General features: G+C 39.3%; 3 protein-coding genes across 8 annotated transcripts in view; 2 read left to right on the plus strand and 1 right to left on the minus strand.

Annotated features, from left to right (window-relative positions):
- Nucleotides 1-4,072, plus strand: part of FAIM (Fas apoptotic inhibitory molecule) — a 9,540-nt gene extending 5,468 nt beyond the window's left edge. For 2 of the 4 annotated variants that reach the window (XM_058839382.1, XM_058839379.1), the window contains exon 5: nucleotides 381-1,624. In XM_058839382.1, coding sequence (XP_058695365.1) covers nucleotides 381-530 — 150 coding nt within the window. In that variant the 3' untranslated portion in view covers nucleotides 531-1,624. Of the gene's footprint in view, nucleotides 1-380; nucleotides 1,625-1,763; nucleotides 1,887-3,743 lie in introns of those variants that run through there. The other 2 variants (XM_058839380.1, XM_058839381.1) reach the window with 2 other exon arrangements.
- Nucleotides 2,715-11,896, minus strand: PARP9 (poly(ADP-ribose) polymerase family member 9). Of its 3 annotated transcripts, none has more exons than XM_058839373.1 (10): nucleotides 11,768-11,896; nucleotides 11,149-11,188; nucleotides 9,591-10,426; nucleotides 8,012-8,236; nucleotides 7,719-7,931; nucleotides 6,905-6,965; nucleotides 6,111-6,473; nucleotides 5,172-5,317; nucleotides 4,281-4,446; nucleotides 2,715-3,052 (listed from the first exon to the last, which is right to left on the minus strand). In XM_058839373.1, the coding sequence occupies exons 3-10, from the start codon at nucleotides 10,416-10,418 to the stop codon at nucleotides 2,715-2,717; spliced, it is 2,340 nt and encodes a 779-aa protein (XP_058695356.1). In that variant the 5' UTR covers nucleotides 10,419-10,426; nucleotides 11,149-11,188; nucleotides 11,768-11,896. The 3 variants fall into 3 exon arrangements, with proteins under 3 accessions (XP_058695356.1, XP_058695354.1, XP_058695355.1); XM_058839371.1 differs by lacking the exon at nucleotides 11,768-11,896 and adding an exon at nucleotides 11,565-11,696; XM_058839372.1 differs by lacking the exon at nucleotides 11,768-11,896 and adding an exon at nucleotides 11,297-11,360.
- Nucleotides 11,705-19,213, plus strand: DTX3L (deltex E3 ubiquitin ligase 3L). Its single transcript, XM_058839374.1, has 5 exons — nucleotides 11,705-11,879; nucleotides 12,325-12,545; nucleotides 14,445-16,073; nucleotides 16,759-16,976; nucleotides 18,235-19,213. Exons 1-5 carry the CDS (start codon nucleotides 11,705-11,707, stop codon nucleotides 18,302-18,304), a joined length of 2,313 nt encoding a protein of 770 aa, XP_058695357.1. The 3' UTR covers nucleotides 18,305-19,213.
- The last annotated feature ends 299 nt before the right edge of the window (nucleotides 19,214-19,512 follow it).

A 19,512-nucleotide genomic window follows, 5' to 3' on the forward strand; every position in this document is an offset into this window, starting at 1 on the left:
GTGGAAGGCATCCTAAATACTTCACCTCTCACTGCTGCTTGAGCAAAGGTTTGTGTGACACCTACTGGCTGTGCAGCACAACTCGGCAGGATGCTGCCTCTTCATGTATACTGACATGAATCAGTAACAAGGATTCACAAACTCCAACTTTACCATTTCTGATTGTGTGTAATTTTCATCATGGTCTGATATGCACAAATCTTTAACTGGGCACCTTGACAGAGCCCTGCCTGAGATTCAGCAGCCTTGTTCAGCTTTTGGGCAGTATTTGTCACAGGTACTTAAATAAGCAACACAGCAAGTGCTCTTGACATTGATGCACTCGAGCTTTTCGTTTATTGAAATATCACCTGTTTTAATTCTTGTCTCCTTTCTCTCAGGGTGAATTTGTGGAAGATGGGACTGAAACTCATTTTACTGTTGCTGACCACAGCTGTTGCATTAAGGCTGTCAGTAGTGGGAAACGAAAGGAAGGAATTATTCATACCCTTATTGTGGACAACAGAGAAATCCCAGAGGCTGTGGAATAGCCTCTGGTTAACTGCTTATGGTAGGACTAAGATCAGGAATTTTCAATTACTGTGGTAATTATTTTAATATGTACTACTTGGTACATCTAGTTTGTGCTGGGTTTATTTTCTAGTTTCTGTACACAGAATTATTCTTTTTGAGGACCAGATGAAAATAATTATGTACAATCTCTTACATTACCAGTTTTTAAAAAAGCTATATATATCTAGAATATATAGCATATTACTATGTGTGGAGAACACTGGTGAAATAGAAATTATACATCAGGAAAAAATCATGCTATAATAAAACTAAAGATAAATATTCAGTAACACTGAATCCTTAACTACAGGTGTATGTGGAGGGAAGAGAAAGCCTATACTGGGCACAGGATTAAGATGTTAAAAGCTTTCTCTATGATTATTTTTCTATTAACCTGACTACAGACCTTTTCACATGCAGTTAAGGGTAGTTACATAGTTAATAATGAAATACATAGTTACCAAAACTTGTGTTACAGTATTAAATTAATACTGAGTTATGAAAACTGTTCTCTATTCCCACTAGGAGCAAGATGTTACATTGTGCCAAAAAAAACAACATTCCTTTAGGTGTTCTGAAAACTGATGCTGTAGTTCATAAACTACAGAAGATAGTAGAAGAAAAAAAAATACCTGCTATGAAACCTCTTTAAAAATGGTCTCTTGAAGCATGCTGACATAAGAACTTACCTCTGTTCACTGCTAACAAATCTTAAATCTACAAATATGTGTTTTCATGGCAGTAATGTGTGAATCAAAAATATAAGGAAGAAGGGAACAGAAATGGAAAATAATTAGTTACTTTAATGGAATAGTTAAAATAGGAATAGACTAATTCTGTTTTCAGAATTGCAGCATAATTTCCAATGTCAACCTTTGGATTTCTTGAGAACAAAACTAGTGTTAGACTTACACTACAAAACTACCCTTTGCAACTGCAAGCACAGTTAATCTTAAAAATAATTATTAAAAAACCTAAAATATTAATATATTAATCTAAAAGTTTCTTTTGTAATGGTTAAAAAAAATCCACTTGTAACCTCAAAATTCAGAATTAAACTTTTATAACTTAATTTCTTTTGGACTTGTGAGTGGTTCCTAGCACTACAACTACTAGCCCAAGAGTTGCAGGTGCAGTACAAGCATCCTGGGAATCCATTAACAAATTATTTTGAAAAGTTTTATTAAATACTAATTTCATCTGTGTTTTAGAGATCAGGCTGCTCCCCATCAGCAGGCTTTACTGGAGGAAGTTTCCATGTACTCAAGTGCTGGACTGAATCCCCTTTTACACTGGAATTACTGTAACAGCCCTTGGGCTTCCGTGTATTTGCTTCAGGTCACTGCAGAAGTAATGGGGGGGATACCTGGCGACAAGGCTGACAATGTAATCTTTAAAAGATTTTGGTAAAGGTAGATTAATTGAAAAATAATTTCAAGCTGTAGCTTGAACCAGTTCTCTAGTATTTTGTAGCCTTTCAAAGAGATTGAATGTTGCTGAGAAGTCTGACGCTCACGTACAGTACAAATCACATTCTTAAGACTATAGAAAAATACAAGTTAACAGATAGTGACATTCATACTTTTTATTTTGAATATGTGTATCTACAATGCTTGAAGTAAGTAATAAAAGCAGTAAAGCAACCACTGTAAGAAATCATGGAGTATTGCCTCATGTTTGTCATAACTGTATATAATAGCATGTCCCTAAGAAGCAAACAGCTCTCATCTTCTACATTCTCCCATCTTAAGTCAAAGAAAATTTAAGAATCAAAAGGCACAACCAAGATTTCTTGTGTTTCCCTGACATATGCAATATCTCAGATTAAGAAAATGCAGTGGAAGAATGACAGCCTACACAATCATCAAGTGTATAGTCACAAACTGAGATCACTTTAAGAAATAAAGTAAACGACCAGGTCTGTTAAATGTTAATGCTAAATGTTACACTGTATTTTGGGATGCTTTCCCTTCTGCTTCCATTTACCGGTAATTTTATCCTAATATCCTTAAGGTATTAACTAACTCTTTTGTTCGTGAATATTTCAGAGTACTTTTCAGGAAGCACTCTGACTATAGCACACTACTAAGCAGAGCATTCTCTTTAAATCTAAGCACTAGATTTTGTTCTCAGAGGGTCTTCACCATAGCTACAATTCTGCTTTATTCCCACTGAGGATCCTGCTTGTTTCCTCCAGGAGCTATATACCTCTTGGTCAGTGGGGAACAAGTCAGCAAATACTGCGGAAGGGCTGCAAAACCATTGAAAATGACAAAGATCTCAGGACGGTGTAAACTATCTACTAAACTGTCATATAATGTAAAGCCATTCCTCTCCACTGCTGGTGGCATAATACAAGATGGCTGGCCTGTAGTGCATGAGCCAGTTACTACATCAGCCTCAAACACGTATATTTTAGAATCCGTTTCCCATGTAGCTTTACCCTTGCTCAGGTACCTTGGGTTCGTTGTAAAGTAGATGCCAGCTCCGTATTTTTGTTCTAGAAAGAGAAAGAAAAATTTTCAGAAGACAAAGCATTTAGGAGTTGGTTCTTTCAGGGTGATAGTTCCAAGAGACTGCTGCTTGATTCAGAGTTACAAGTGATGTGACTGCCTGCCATCCTTTTGGAAGGTAATTTGCATGGAGTGGCTCTGATGCTTGCACTGACCTCCCACTGAAACCAGGAGCAATGACAGCTGATGGCCATTCCAATTAACTGCTACTCCAGTGATAACTGTTCAGATTTAACTGCTACTCCAGTGATAACTGTTCAGGTTTACCTGCTAATCCAGTGATTGAATCATCTGGATTAGCTGATAATCAAGGTCTAAAGGATTTATATAAAATAAATATATGATTCACACTTCAGCCATCATGTATGAGAGACTCTGATAAACAACAAAGGCAGCAAGATCTTAATAATGCAAACTACAAAAAAAAGCTTTGAGATTTATATGAAAAATGTCACATGAAGTGCTGTTACAGTATCAACTGTAAAAGTGCAAAGAAATTAGACCATCTTATTGCTTTTAAAGTGTGAAAATGTGTCATGTAGATTGCATAGACAAAGAAAGGCAAATCTCCACTTTTTGAACAGTTTATTGCTTGAAATCCCATTCTGCAATTGACATGCAAAATATCACACACTTCAGGATGAAGCACTAAATGCTTATTCTTTCCCTTTCTGAAAGCATATGTCTGCTACATTGTCTGCTACAATATTTCATGGATTCACAACTTTCTCCAAGTGTACCTTACTCCAAATGGCAGCCCAAGCAATGAGATTACCTGCTGTCTCTGACTACACCTGATCTGAACAGGGGCCTCAGGTGAATGATCCTCAGAAGCCCCTTCCATCCTCAGTGTTCTGTGATGCCCTTCCACATGCTTTAGAGCACCAAGCTATTGAATGCATGTTTGCAGCAGCTACACAAGGACACTGACTTTCTTTACAGTGATGCAATAAAATAAAACTTTGACATGAAATTATGTGTATACTAATAATTCAGTGTTTGGGCTAGGCTTGAATTCAGGCTTATCTTCCTAGAGCCTTGCTGGCTCTAAAGTATCAGGAAGGGAAACCTTACTGTATATAATAAAGTAAGCTCATACAAATCTAAATACAAGAAACAGTTCTTATTTAGGAATGCCATTTTTTCTAATTTTAACCTGACTTTAGTAGTCAGTCACTATTCATTTTGATTAAAGATGCCAAAGCAAGTCATTACCTTTTGGTGGAGAATACATCCTGTGAAATCCAGTTTGGCAAACTGAGCGACAGAACTCGGCAGGAACATTCTGGTACAACTTGTGAGTTGTTTTGGAGCTACCATCTACCTTTGTTTTCATTCGTTGGAATGCAGCAGATAGACGTGGATTATGTAACTTTTCAATCTGTAACATAACAGAGTAGCATAAGCAAATGGAGACAGTTGCAAAATCCATAAATGCTTTTATTCAGGCTATGTTCTTCAGTGCAAGAACCTTTGCTTTAGCCTGTATGCATTGACCACATAGTGGACAAAGTATCTGAAGTGTGCACCTGATCCAAAGAAAAGAACCATACCACTATCCCATGCCTCCCATTGAAATCACTGGGAATATTTCCTGGTGTACTGACTTCCAGTACTGTTCCAGAGTTGTGCTGAAGAGATTGAGTCCACCGCCTGTTTAGTAAAGCAGTGATACCCAAGTATGATTCCAGCTTTAACACATAATCAGGCAAATTCAGGTGGTAATTTTTGGTGTCAAGCTCACAAAAAGAAAACAGACACTGACTTAGTGTCCTGGAATGCTGTACTTAATTTACCATACCAATCTCATATTTCTCTAGAGTCCTATAAAGGGGCATTTGAAGCATGAAGTACAAGGGAGAACATACAGTACAGTTAAAAACACTTCTCAGAATTTAATCACTTTTTGAGTGATTATTTGCATTATGTTTAAAATACTTTTCATTAGGATTAAAGATGATCTGTTTTAAGGATGAGGTTGATTTGATCTTAATTTTTAAAGACAATGCATTGAAATAGTTCATCTGAATTTTTTAAGCTTAGGTGAAATATGTTAGTTCAAATATGTGAGCTGAGATTCAGTTTTTACACTAATATCCTCTTTACCCTGAGAATACGAAGTCCAGCTTTTTCAAACTCTTTCTGTCTGTCTTTAAACTCCTGGAGGTGACATTCTACTGGTGAAATCTGGATGTAGTCAGTGGTACTTGTCTTGTGAAAGTCTTCTGAAAGCTGGTCTGCTTCTGGTTGGCCTGGATATGAATAAGGGAGTAAAATTTTCATCTATTGTAATGTCTGATGCAAAGGCAAGGGAGGCAGATCCACTACTTTGGTTGATGGTTTAGTTAAGAACAAAGAATTATAAGTGTTCTCTGAAGTAATGTCAGAGGCTAAAATTGAGAGGGACTAATATACATATATAAATGTATATAAATATATTCTATTTTTCTGCATTTATTATAAAGAAACCAGGGAGAGGAAAAACCAAAGGAAAGCAATTTATATTCTCCATTACACCTCTCCACATTTGAGCTTTCACATAAAGGTATCTATATTGAATGATTATCCAAACATGAATTAAAACTGATCACTCAGTAGCTTTCTGTAATGCTACTAGTTGTATCAGTTGTTCATGACAGCCAAGGACTCCACAGTGGTCCAGATGTAGCCAGCAAAAGCTCAGCAAAGGTGTGTGTTAATTAAGTGCAAATTTTGTAAATCTCCAGTGGCCAGACTTTAAAGTGAAGGTATCCTGGAGAGGACTCCACTACAGCTGCATATACATCATGGCCAGCTCTTGTATAAACTGTGCCCAACTGGGAAAACTGCCAAGTGAGTGACCACAGCTAACAAATAGTCTTCCAGGGGCTCACATGATAAAAGTACAGGGATATCAGTAATTAAAGCAATACTCAGTATGTGTGTGTGAACTGAATGCATACCTGTCCACCCTCAGCAATACAGAGATATATGTTGCTTCATACTTGACTTTGTTTAGGCACTTATTTACTTAATTAGTGTTTAGGCACCATTTACTTTACATACACGTTAAGTAGAGCAGGTTCTCTTGTTCAGCTATAGTCTTCTCTCGCACACGAAGCAGTAATTCTTCAGTTGCAAGCACTGTATCAATCAAAACATCAGGAGGGCCCTGAAATTTCAGTCTTGCTTGTCCATCTCTCACTTCTTCTGATACACATACACTAGAAGGCTGCACTCGAGAGAGTTCTGCAAATTCCTCTTTACCAAGGCAAAAAATGTAGTTGTTTTCAATAACAGCATAGCGACTTTCCTGAATTTGCATTACATTTTGGAGCCACGATTCTGCTGCTTCCAGTGCTGTGGGTGTGCTCCCTCTAAGTTCAATCACGGGTTCACTGCCTGCAGTCTGAATGCCTGACTCTGTACCTGGAAGATATACTTTCTTTAATACAAGTGCATTGGAAGAGTGAAGAGCTTTAAAGGGCTGACTAACTCCTACTTGTAATCCCAGCTGTACAGTTTAAGAAACACACTACTCTTCTGGTATGCTCAAAAAAGAGATTAGCTACAAGGAGGTAAGGTTTCCAGGACACACACACATATGGAGAATTTATCTGCCTTTCACTAAATGACTTCCAACAAGCTGGGCAATGACAATGTGTTTTAAGTCTTAACAGGGACTGTGCAGTTCCATTCCTATAAATGTAAAAATACGAAGTGCTCACAAGTTTTTGCTTCCTCCTCTTCCCAAGACACATATGTAAATACTAAGTTCCCAATTTTAAAATAATGTGATTGCAGATTCTCAGATTGGGAGTATTCATTTACTGGAAACACCCCTTCTGTTCATTACTTACTCAAAGGATCACTTCTGTTTTCCAGTTTGCGTTTTGCTGAATAAAATTTTCTCAGGACAACCTTGAAAGATAAAAGTTTAGGAGCAGTTTGGAATCGCTTATCAAATAAGCAAATAATTTCGTCAAAACTCTGATAGACAAGCAGTTTACACCCCCACCCGATTGTGAAATTGTTGGCATTTGTCAGCTTTTCCCAAAATGTTATTCCTTACAGTATCAAATGAATCCCTGTTCTTCTGCATCTCCTAAGGAAACACACCTTACACACTGAATGGCACCTTTACCAACTCCTTGTGGTTGTGGCATATCTCATGCAATTACATAAGATAAAGGTGTTCATTACTTGCAGTTTAATGATGATGCATCCTTACTCAGTTTTAAAATCCAGATTATTCTCCTTCCTGTCTACTTGAAATCCTTCTGTTAGCTCATACAATCTGTTGATAGTGTTTTGCCTTAGGAGCTCCATACAAGCAACCAAAACTGACTGAAAATATTTTCTGAGGAGGATTATTTGTTCCTTAACAAGTTAAGAGTAGACTCTTTCTTATACATTCACTGACAGACATGAGAATTTTAAAGTTCTCTCCCCTTTTTATCAGACTACAGGCTGAAGACTTCTAGTTTAGTGAAGAGAAAATAACTATTTGCAAAGATTGAGTATCTATTAATGAGAGTATTAAGCTTCATAAAGGGACCTGCTGCTCACAATTGCTATTAGCACAGAACAGACTATCTTCATTTTTAGTCATCTATGGAAATATTTTTCCAGTTTTGTGTTTTTCTTATGGGTAGTTAACAACAAATTTGGTACCCCATAGGCATCAGGGTCATCTGGGCAAACGACAATCTGCACTTCTCTCTTCTTCATAGGATATGCTCTGGAAAAATTTAAAACTGCTTCAATCATGGTCTCTGCCACTATGTCAACAGGCAGCGCTGGTGACCAATTTACTGGAAAAGAAACTGAGGGAGATGAGATGTCCTGAAAGTGATCCAGGCATCTTTTCACTGCATCCTTCAATTCCTGCAGGAAAAACAAAATCTTTCAGTTCTCACATCACCCAACATGAATATCCATTAAAATCCAAAGTAAGCAATCATCACCTCACACTGTAACACCGGATGCTGGCATTGCAATGCCACGTGCAGTACAAATGTAGAGGGCAGCTCGTGCCTTCTGGTTACTATGGGCTCCTTAGAACGTGTTGGATGTCTCAAATGATACTGAAGTTCCTTCTGAAAAGCTGTTCCTTCTTTTTCCAGCAGTTGTCTTGAAGATTGAGAGGAAGGCTCACCCCTTGCATTCAGGGGATTAACAATAGCTGTATTCTGCAAGGAAAGAGTGCAAATTTCAATGTACTTCAAACTAATTATGTGCAAGATTTGCTATTAGAGAGAACATTTTTTCTAACTACAATTCCTGTACAAAGGCCTGACTTCCACAGATCAGCTGCTTGAATTTTTCTACTACTTACTACTACAGCACTAGAATACATCAAATTACGCACCTTGCAGTGGCAGTTCAGAAACCAAGAGCATGCACAAAGCTGTTCCAGTCATCAAGAGTGTATTGAACAGAATTATTACTCTCACTGTCTAAGTGACCCACATACCAATTATCAGCAGGAGAGAGCTATGGATATGGCTGTCATCCCAGCCTTAGGGTAGCAAGACACATCACCAAACTAGTGGTGCCAGTACACATAAGGGAACTGCAAAGTTATGATTGTTTCCAATACCCAGTGGAAAAAGCAGATTCCCATATTTGGTGCCCTGTATTTCAAATATGGAAAACACAGAAAACTTGTTTACACAATGCTGATAACAGCAGAAATTGTTCTAACCTTTATTGTTGAATATTATCTAAAGACACAAGAACATGCTTTCCTCATGGCCTTGAGAGCATGTGCATCTTTCAGTGCTGTAGACTTGGTTAATAAAATTCCCTGCAAGGTCAATTTTGTGATCCTTTGTTCTTACACCAAAAAAAAACGAACTTCCTTTTCAATTATGATACCTCTTTAAAATAAAAACCCATTTCTTTTTTTAGGATATAGTATTTATAAAAATAAATGTCATTCCTGTGATGTATTTGCAGTCTAAGAGCTCTGTTGAATTCCTGTGACTGAGGTCATATATTTTGCATCAGATTTTCTAGCTAAAAGGTTAATCAATTTAAGTAATGCCCTATGTAAAGATAAGGTGCATATCATCTGTGTAAGTTATTTTCTGCTGTTTCAGTGTTTGCTGAATAATTCCAGTAATGGAGTTATGAGAACATAAATTACAGGAAGAAAAAAGAAAGGCAGAAAATAAGAGAACACTTTATGGAGCACATGACAAAATGTGAATTCTTAAGATAAGAAGATAAGAATAAGAAGAATAAAATAAGAAGATAAACCTTCACATGGAGATGTATTATTAAATCATTCAGTCTTTAGCTTCTTCCTGTTATAGCAGCATGTACACAAAAATGAAATAAAACATTCTAAAGTTCAATACCCATTTGGACAAAAAACAACTCCTTGCTACTATGATTCAATCGCCATGTGTAAATTCTCATCAAACTGAGATGAAAATCATTTAGTGGACTGACACAAAATGTGTTCTGAAATCTTGGGCTCCAAATCCCACAAAGACTTGAAGGCAACACCATGTTCCACAAATTACAGGACAGACTTACCTTCAGATTTTGAGGGTATTGTTTTACAATGCGCATACGAATGTTTCCATGTTTGAGGTGAGTTGGAAACTGGCTTGGTGAAGCTGACACAGTGTCTTCAAGTGAATTGGTATCACCCAGAAACTTTTCACAGGCCTTCTTTATTTCTGCAACTGTGGACTCATCAATGTTCACCAGGCGGATCTCCCTGAGACAGCTTGGTGAACTTGCCTCAACAAATTCCTTTACAGCCATTACTATCACTTGAGAACACAAATCAACTGGGAAGGCATAGACACCTGAACTCACTGCTGGGATAGCCACAGACTTTAAAGCTTTTCCTGGAGCACTAACATAACGCAGAACATTCAAAATAGCTTCCTGAAGTAGGTAACAACATCTTTCTTTTTCATGAGGATTCCACTTTGGACCAACTGCATGAATAACTTCCTTACAAAGAAGCATCCCTCCACCTGTCACTGCTATGTTGCCAACTTGGATTCTTCCATTCCTTTGAATATAAAGATTGCTTTGCTCTTGTATTTCTGGCCCTCCAGTTTTTACAAGGGCAAGAGCAAGACCTGCTCCATGTCCAAGATACTCATTGGCTGCATTCACCACAGCATCAACCTTGTGTCTTGTGAGATCATCCTTATAAACATAAATGTCAATGCCTGACTTTACTTTTTTCCTGTATACTTCAACAGTGCGTTTTGTTCCTTTTCTGAAGGCCAATGTACAAGCAAACTTTTTGGAAACAAGATTATTTAGACAGTTCTCTCTTCTCTTAAGAGCTTCATAGGCATCTTTACCGATGGGGATCATCAAATTGAACTCATCCATTACCATGCTTGACCCTAGGATACAGAATATAAAGTGAAATAGAAGGAATTACTATCAAAATATTTATTTTTATCTAGAAGTGTGGTTTCTAGCTCTCAATTTTATCCTACTGTCATTGCTAGACAATATTTTTTCCACACTCTAATCTTTTCTCTCCCCTTTTTAGAGGTTCAGAACTCAGGATAATATAACTGTGCCACTGAGATCTTATACTGAGTTTTAATTCTGTGACTCTCATTTGGTCTGTACTTAAAAGTCCACAAGCAAGTTCTTTCTTTTATGGAACTTTGTATGAACTCAGAAAGTCTTTTTAAACCACTTCTTTTAAGGAACAGATTTTACATTATTACTACGGCTATACAGCCCTCTCCTGGCAGATGTCAGCAGTACTACAATGCAGCAGTTATGTTAATTAGTTTGAATCAATTTAAATGTATTAGTTTTATGAACTTTCCTCCAGGGTATGCTTCTGGCTTGGAAAAAGTCTGACGTTTTGCACTTATAAAGTATCTATGCTGACTCATTAAAACACTTCTGAGATCTTTCAAAAGAGAAACGCAAGCAAGTCCTGTTGAACTAATTAATAATAATGTTGATTCATAACCATGTCTATTTCATATTAATTATAAATTTCAGGTTGCTTTTGGCTTTTGTTTTCCACTTTGCTGGCTGTAGTTGGCAGTTTTCAGCTTACATACAAGTACACACTTAGCAGACGGCTAAATGAGAGGCTTACCTAAAGCGGGCTTCCATCTGAAGAAACCTGAAACGTAACTCTATTGTAATAAAAAGAGAAAAAAAGGAAAAGAGAAAGTAAATGTTAGCAACAAACGTGGGCTCTCTTCCTACAGGAGAGATTCTGTAGCAAATCAAACCGGCAATACCAGCTTTTCAAACATCTGTATGAAGTTTTCTAGTTTTTAAAATGTTGCTCGGAGCTGCGGGAGCTCTGCGGGTGAAGTTACCCACAGATTCCTCTGGCTCCGGGGAAGTTGCAGGAGCGAGAGGCCGGGAAGAGTCATTCCCGAGCGCCAAGCCAGAGGATGGGGCTGTTGTGCTCCCCTCAGCCCCGCCGGGAGTTCCCGCCGCACCCAGAGCCCCTGAGGCAGCCGCCACCCCGGACCCCCTGCGCCCCCTGCCCCGCTCCGCTACCTGAACGGCCCCCATGAGCCGGCGGGGCGTATCCTCAGCGCTCGGAGCTGAAGCGGGAACCGCGGGCGAAGCGGGGAACGAAAACGAAAGCGGGCGGCGGAGCGGGAAGCGAAAGCGAAAGCGAGCGGTGGAGTGCGATCATGGCGGCGGCGCCACTGCTGGTGGGGCTCAAGCCTGCGCCCGGCGCCGGCGAGAAGGCGAACCTCAAGCTCCAGGCATACTTCCAGTCGAGAAAGCGGTCGGGGGGCGGCGAGTGCAACGTGCGCCCGGGCCCCAAGCCCAACACCTACTGGGTGCACTTCTTTAAGGAGCAAGGTACGGGACGGGAGTGGGGACGGCTGTGAGGGGACTGGAAATGGCCGCCGAGGCACCACTTAGAGCCCTGGGGCAGGGCGGCTCCGGGGCCCCTTGTAGCTATCACGTTTTCGGATAACTTTATCAGCCCTATCTGCCTGTGTCCAAATTCATTGGGGATCTCATTGATGCATATAAATATCTCAAAGGCGTGCCAGTGGTAGCCAGTGACAGACGGAGCAGGGGGCATAAAACACAAGACGTTTCACATTAACATGAGGAAGGATTTCTTTACATCGAGGGTGGCAGAGCAGTGGAACGGGCCACTCAGGAAGGCCGTGGAGTCTCCGTCTCTGGAGACATTCCAGGTGACCCTGCCTTGGAACTGGGATTGGGCGGGATGATGTCCAGAGATTCTTTCCAGCCATAACAGTTCTGTGATTCTGTCATTTTAAAATTACCACAGATAGGAAGAGTGTGGAATCCCGCACAAAACACACCTTGGAATTGGGTGCAAAATGTCTGGAGATAGTCATCCTGCCTGGAGAAGGGGACCCGGGCAAGAGCCAGTTTACAGCGGAGGCCTCTGTCAACTACAGCGTCGCTGCCAGCCCTTCCCTGCCCCAGCGGGAACAGCGGGACAATGGTGGCTTTGGGGCCACAATAAAGGAAGACCTTACCAAAAAGGTACATCAGGAAGAGCTTGTCACAACTGCCCTGCTTGTAGTTCCATGAGTCCTGTATGTTGCACTTTAATATTTTGTGCCAAAAAAATGTCAGTTATGTGATCTTAATAAAATGGGGTCCAGGAGTGACATTTGAGAGCAGACCAGAGGTCAATCTACACATCTTTACAGGCAGCATTTTTCCAGCCTGACTCTGCCAGATGCCGACCACTGTTCCCCAAAGCAGCACTCTGGCAGGTTTCAGGGGTAGTATGCATCAAGGGCTGCTCCCAAAGTGTAGAAGAATTGTACGAGATTTGATCTTTCCACCTACACAGACCTCTAACACTCTTCCATCGTTTGCACCTTGAGGCAACCCTAATTATCTCCCTCCCTTACTTCAGCATTAAAAAAGTCTGCTGTGATGTGATGTAGCACCACAAGTATGATTTTAGACACTTTGAACTAAAAGTTACACAGGAAAGATCAGCTGTGTTTAGGGACAAGGGGTAGGGCTATATGGTGTGGATATGGCTCTACCAAGACGCTGATATCTGGCTCAGAGGGTTTTATACCCTGTTTTGCATGGTAACATATATGTAGCTTTTGAGGTATAGCATGTGCTAACATAGCATTCACCTGGCATCTATACTGCAAATTTCCCTATCCTCCTGTCTGTATAAAATAGAGAAGTGAACATGTATGTTACTATTTTTCAGAATCTTGCTTTCTGCCCTAACCCTTGGAGTTATTAAATCATGACTTCTGGGAAAGTTTTAAAGAAAGATAATAAGTGAAAATTATATAGTCTAATATTAATAAGATCAATGAAATATAACTTATAGGTCATGTTAAAACATGTTGTGTCTGTGTAACCTGGCTCTAAGGGGACAAATAGATTCTTTTGGGGATCCTTGGCAAAATAATGGTGGCACTAAGATGTCATTACAATTAAAGCTTTTTTGCTTTTTAGAAATAGTTTTATCATTAGCGTAGCATAGAGTTAATGATCAGAATACCACAGGATTTCTACAAACAGAATCAGTGTAGGACAGTTTTATAAGTAGTGTAGCAATGTGTTTGATATTTGATAGCACAGCTTAGTTTATGGTTTCTAGTCACATGGACCCTCTGCAAATCATGTCAAATCTTAATACTTGGGTTACTGTATTGATAGAACAATCATAATCTAGACTTGAAAACACATAAAAGCATATGGATCATCCAGTCAGTCCTCAAAGGAAGCAGAGGGCAGTGGAAGTCTCCCTGGACACCAAGGGGTCCCATGGGTTTCACTGACCAGCCACAGCTTTGGTGTGAATTCCCAGTTAGGACTTGTAACTGGTTGATCTTGTAGGCAGTGCCATTAAACCTGCCTGCTCTGTGATAGGGTCAACAGCAGCTGGTTGGCAGGGTAGCTGGGACCTTCAAGGCCAGTAAGGAGGGCACCGGTCAGCCTGGTGCCCAGAAACCTTGAAGATGATAGGGAGGGAAAGAAAAAATCTGTTTGCTTTGTCTACTTGGTACGCAGGACTTTTAGGGCCTGGTAATGATGGGAAAAGGGCCTAACACAGTGAGCTCAGCTGCAGAGGTTGCCTGCCTTTAGTTACTCTAATCCTGCTGTCAGAGGTTGGGAGCAGAGAGTGCTGGTCACAGTCTCAGCCTAAGTAGCAGAGTTACTGTCTTTCCTCCTGCAATGCTGGTGACATTAAGACACTTCATTTTTGCTGCTGACTTAGAAGCAGTTGTGTTACTCTCCTGCTTGTATTGTTAGTGTACACGACAGAAAAGAAATACCATGTGCAAACTTGTTTGTAGTGGTCTGGCACTACTGGGATGGACAGAGCTTCTCCTTGCTGAAAATACAGAAGTAGCAGGCAGAGAGAAAACTAATGTTGATGTATTCTTGTCTTTTCTTTAGATATTTCTTACAGTATCTGCTACTTTGAATACCAATATGTTCACTGAAGACCAAAGGGAGAAAATTGCCATTATATGTCCAAACTTAAAGAGAGAAGGAAACCCTGCCATGGATGGCTCTGAGAAATTGACAGGAGATTTTACAGATATTGAAAAAGCTTATCACTACTTTGAGGATATCCTTGCAGGCAAAGATCCAAACCATGATTTTTCACATTCTGAATGTAAGAGTGGTTTGAAAGATGAGATTGGCCTGAATACTGAAGAAGGTAAGAACGTTGAGGATATCCTTGCAGGCAAAGACCCAAACCATAATTTTTCACATTCTAAATGTAAGAATGGTTTGGAAGATAAGATTGGCCTGGATACTGAAGAAATGGATGAGTTTATGGTTGGGACAGCTCTCTATGAGTATTTTAGTTATACCTGCAAAGAAGAAATCAAAGAGCTACACAAAAGCTTTGGAGTGTGCATAACAACTAAAGATCATGATGAGAATAGCACATTAATACACATATCTTCTGATAAAAGTCCTGCATTATTACAAGCAGCTAGAGAGTTTTTTATCAACATTTTTCAGGGAGCTACAAAAGATCTGACAGAGGAAAAAGTTCCCATAACAAACAGTTACACATTAAAAGAGACAATAATGAAATTAAATAAAAGGTTTAGAAATCTTCTTGCTAAAGAGGAAGGGAATCACTTGCTACTCCGTGGTCCAGGGAGTGAGATTTTAGCTGCCAAAAAATTTCTAGCAGAGGAAGATGAGAACTGCCAAGCTGATATGAAAATATCATCTGAATGCTACAAATACAGGAATGGAATTGAAGTTGATGCTTCTATGTTTAAATTGTTGGAAACCATATTAACCAAAGAAATTGAAAACATAAATGACAAATTTGATACAGTGGTAGAAATAAAAGAGAATTCATATGGCCAGAAGGTCATAATATTTAGGCCTAAACCCAAAACTTCTGATATGTCGTCACATGCTACTGAAAGTTTCATCAGTGCATTTCAGAGTGCCTCTGCAATGTTAAGAGAAAAAAGCATGAAGCTTTCAGAAGATCAGAAGAAAACTTTAAATAAACTACTTAATGCTAAGAAATTTGAAGATTTTAATGTACAACTTAAGAAGAATGAAGATAAGTTAATCATAAGAGGCTTACCAGACAGTCTTTATGCTGCTGAAAAGTACATGAAGACTTTTAACATTGAAGACTCAACACAAACTAAAAATAGGGCACCACTGTCCTCTGACCTCAGCTTTCAAGAAGCTGCAGGAGCATCTAAGAAGTCCACTGTTAGGCAAAAGAACAGTCTTTCTAGTGGAGGACAGACTCAGGCAAAGACAGAAGAAAAGGAAGAAGATGAATGTCCTATTTGCAGGGACAGAATTGAAAATAAACAAATACTAGAAAAGTGCAAACATGCATTTTGCAAAATTTGCATTGAGAAAGCCATGACTTACAAACAAGTTTGTCCTGTTTGTAATACCGTCTGTGGAGTCCTGATAGGAAACCAACCAGAGGGAACAATGTCAACTAAAACAATCAGTTTCTCTCTTCCTGGTTATCCCAATTGTGACACTATTCAAATTGACTATGCTATGAAGGGTGGTATTCAAACTGTAAGTATACCTAAATATTTCTTAAAGATATTTTTCCCACAAGAAAACCAATATTGAATACAAAATTAATGATTTTCCCATTATTTTAATGCATGTTCAGACAAAACTCTTTTGTTTTGTACAAACCTGCAAGTATTTAATTCAATATGTTTGGCTGCAATTAAGTAAATACAGTAGGAGTGAAATGATAAGATGGTCAGCCTCCATTTTATATGCAGCCAGGACAGAGATACCTGTCTTTAATTTGTACATTGGGAATAACTGAACTGAAATCTACGTAGTGATATCATATAAACAAAGTTTTGGGAGTATAATGAGCATTTCTGGAGCATTCTCTTTGCTGTGGATGCCAATGGACAAAAATAAATAGTGGGCTGGCTTAGTGAGAGCTTTCCAGGTGACAAATCTCCTTATGTTATGTACTTGGGTTGGTGTCCAGGACTGAGAATGGAGTAAACTAAAAAGTCATGGGTGTAGCACCATGCATTTACGGCAGAAAAGTTGGAAAAACAAATTTTAAAATAACAATGGATGCAAGAATGATGGCAAAAAAGTGCGAATGAAATTTGCATGAAAGAAAGTATCTAAAGAGAAAAAAACTCAGAATCAAATATCAGTCATGCTACATTTTTCTGTATGATTTAGGATGTACACTGTGTTTTTGTTTTGTTTTTCTACAAAACAGAGCAGCCATCCAAACCCAGGACAGCGTTACGGGCCAGTTCACCGAACAGCGTATTTACCTAACAATGAGGAGGGGCGAGAAATTCTGCTGCTCCTCAGTAGGGCCTTTAACCAAAAATTGATTTTCACAGTGGGGCAGTCACGTACTACTGGTGAACAAAGTGCTATCACATGGAATGATATTCACCACAAAACTGCCATGAAGGGAGGACCTGCCCAGTAAGTACTCTTCTCTTTATGCAATATTGTTGTTACTCAGATGTGTCAGGAAGGCTGCCTTGAATATTTTCCACATTTAGAGCTTTGAGATTTTGTCACTAACAGAGTGATTGTGGAATGCCCTATGGATCCAGATGTTAATCACCTATTTGGACACTTGTAACAAGGATGAGCTTAATGTTCTGCTGCCTCTCAGGCTACTCATTCACCAATGAGTTTGTAAGTTAGTTAATAACTGCTTTGATTAGAATATACAGGACAACAAGCTCTTGATGATACCTAAGGCTGGACTCCTGATCTATGCCTCTGCTGTTACCTGCTGTTCTGCACCAGGAGGTGCTGGTCCATTATGATCCTGGTAAAGATGGCACTCAGACTTTGTAAAACATGATTTGAAATTCTGCTTAACAGAGCTAACAGCAGGAAGTGAGATTGTAGTACAGATATGATCATGCCCTTCTAGGTGCTAGGAACCATGAGTTGTGCAGCACCTAGTGGGTCAAGGCACAGGACACGGTGCCAACCCTATCCATAAAAAAGGTTACCCCATTTTGGCCATTGAAGCTGTCAGAGGATTTTCTGAGTAGATGACAGCCCTATCCAGCATTTCTTGAAGACTTGCTGCACTTAAATGAAAGGAGCAACCGCCAGTACTTGGTGTGAGTTGCCTGCACAGTAGAGACAACAGGGAGTCTTGGACCAGTCCTTCCAAGCTTGTTGCAGCTTCTAAGGGGCAGGTGATGTCCTGCAAGCTCTAAAGGCTTGTGTCTGGATCCTCCTGACTCTGTTAGGGTCAAAAAGTGCAAAAAGTATCAGTTTTACTTTATCCTCCACTCTGTGCAAATTCTCTCTCTTGTTTATCACTTGCTTTGTATGGAGTTCTGGTGCTGCACTACTTCAAGTCCAGAGGTGCCATTATGTTTCTGATTTGAATGCTGACTTGAATATGCTTCAGGTCTGATTTTCTTTTTAAAAAGATGTATACCCAAACACCCTGTCATTTTGAAGTGAGACTCCAGGCAGCTTTCAAGTTCATAGTGTCAATTTGAACAACAGAATGTAGCAGCTCCTTAAGTTTGTGGCTTTATGCTGTCTGTATTACTTCTGTGACTGGCAGTATGGGTCTGTTTTCTCCCTAGGGCAAGAATGCATAGAATTTGTAAAGAGATTTCTAAAAATATTTTGATGAGATGGTTCTGTAGAAATTGTCAAGTGCTTCATTGCAGAAATAGCCCAAACAATTCTCTTCTTCTCCTAGGTTTGGTTACCCGGATCCTACTTATCTGCAGCGTGTTCGATCAGAATTGAAAGCAAAAGGAATTGAATAAGGAAATCTATCCATTCTCAACTCTTAAGTCTAATAACTGAACATAAAGCAGTTAATGTACTATTCAAGCTCTGAGAGAAGTTAATTTGTTTAACTGCCAGACTTAAATCACTTATACTTCTACAGCTAAGAAAAGTAATCTTTTCTCATCAAAGAATGTATGTTCTTTTCACAAGTCATTTACTTCCCTATATATGTAGCCTTTACAGAATTTGGTTCTTGTGAGTGTAGTATCAGTACTGTTTGCACTTTGTATATCTTGCTTTACCAGTAAACCTGATCTGCACTTTTCCCCACACCTCTTCAGTTTGATTTCCAAAACCCTTAGAACTACTACTGGCTTTTATTAGATGAAACACTTCTCTTAGCTTTGCATTATGATGTCTGTCAGCATAGCTAGCATCAAGTAACCCATCTAATTAAAAAATTGTATGCAGCTATGACAGTGTTAGCTGTGACAAGGCTATAGACTTTTGCTTCTTTTCATGGTAGAAATGGCCTTAGTGATTTGAGTTTTGCACATGAAATTAGCCTTGGATCACGTACAAGAGAGTGCATGGATACTACTGTATTTTCAGCTCTGCAGAAGTGCTGAGTGCTGAGAGCTGCATTGGAGCAAACAGGAAGTAACAGTGTCTGTGGTCATATCTGATAGTGGGTTCCTGGTTCTGTGCCTGCAACTGTGCTTAAACTCAAATTCAACTTTTAAATCAGTTCTTCAACTATAAAACTGTATTCTTTCAATTGCATCCAATATAGGTTTAAATTGTATCATTAAGCTACTCTGCAGTGCCTAAATAACCTGCTAATTACCTGTGGTGGTGGTGTGTCACACACACAGACATAATTTTTAGTGAGTTGAACCATTTCTCTAAGGCTATTGAGCATTAATAGAGAAAATACAAAAATACTATGTGTGTTTCTGCATTCTTCTGTACAGATTTTTCCTCCCTTTTGCAATACATATAGCTGTATATATTTTTTTAATTTAGGAGCTTCCCTGCAATACCATGTTTTGGGGCAGTTTGGACTCTGATAATTGTAATGAGAGAGGTGGGAGAATAAAACCCAGGAGAAACAAGTGATGCACAGTACATTTGTTCACCAGCCGCTGACCGATGCCCAGCCTGTCACTGAGAAGCAATCGTCCCCCTCAGCTGCCTGCCCCCTGTTTCTATTCCTGAGTGTGATGCTCTATGGGATGGAATA

Source organism: Poecile atricapillus, chromosome 5 (genome assembly GCF_030490865.1).
Source record: "Poecile atricapillus isolate bPoeAtr1 chromosome 5, bPoeAtr1.hap1, whole genome shotgun sequence".
Taxonomy (NCBI): Eukaryota; Metazoa; Chordata; class Aves; order Passeriformes; family Paridae; genus Poecile; species Poecile atricapillus.

What these genes read in the sequence shown, in the direction of transcription:
- PARP9 (XM_058839371.1), bottom strand. An exon ending in AATACCCTCAAAATCTGAAG is followed by an intron (nt 8,237 to 9,590) that starts GTAAGTCTGTCC and finishes CTTTCCTTGCAG; the next exon opens with AATACAGCTATTGTTAATCC. An exon ending in GATGTATTCTCCACCAAAAG is followed by an intron (nt 3,053 to 4,280) that starts GTAATGACTTGC and finishes TTCTCTTTCTAG; the next exon opens with AACAAAAATACGGAGCTGGC.
- DTX3L (XM_058839374.1), top strand. Translation starts at nt 11,705, where the DNA reads ATGGCGGCGGCGCCACTGCTGGTGGGGCTCAAGCCTGCGCCCGGCGCC. An exon ending in AGGAAGACCTTACCAAAAAG is followed by an intron (nt 12,546 to 14,444) that starts GTACATCAGGAA and finishes TCTTTTCTTTAG; the next exon opens with ATATTTCTTACAGTATCTGC. An exon ending in TGAAGGGTGGTATTCAAACT is followed by an intron (nt 16,074 to 16,758) that starts GTAAGTATACCT and finishes TCTACAAAACAG; the next exon opens with AGCAGCCATCCAAACCCAGG.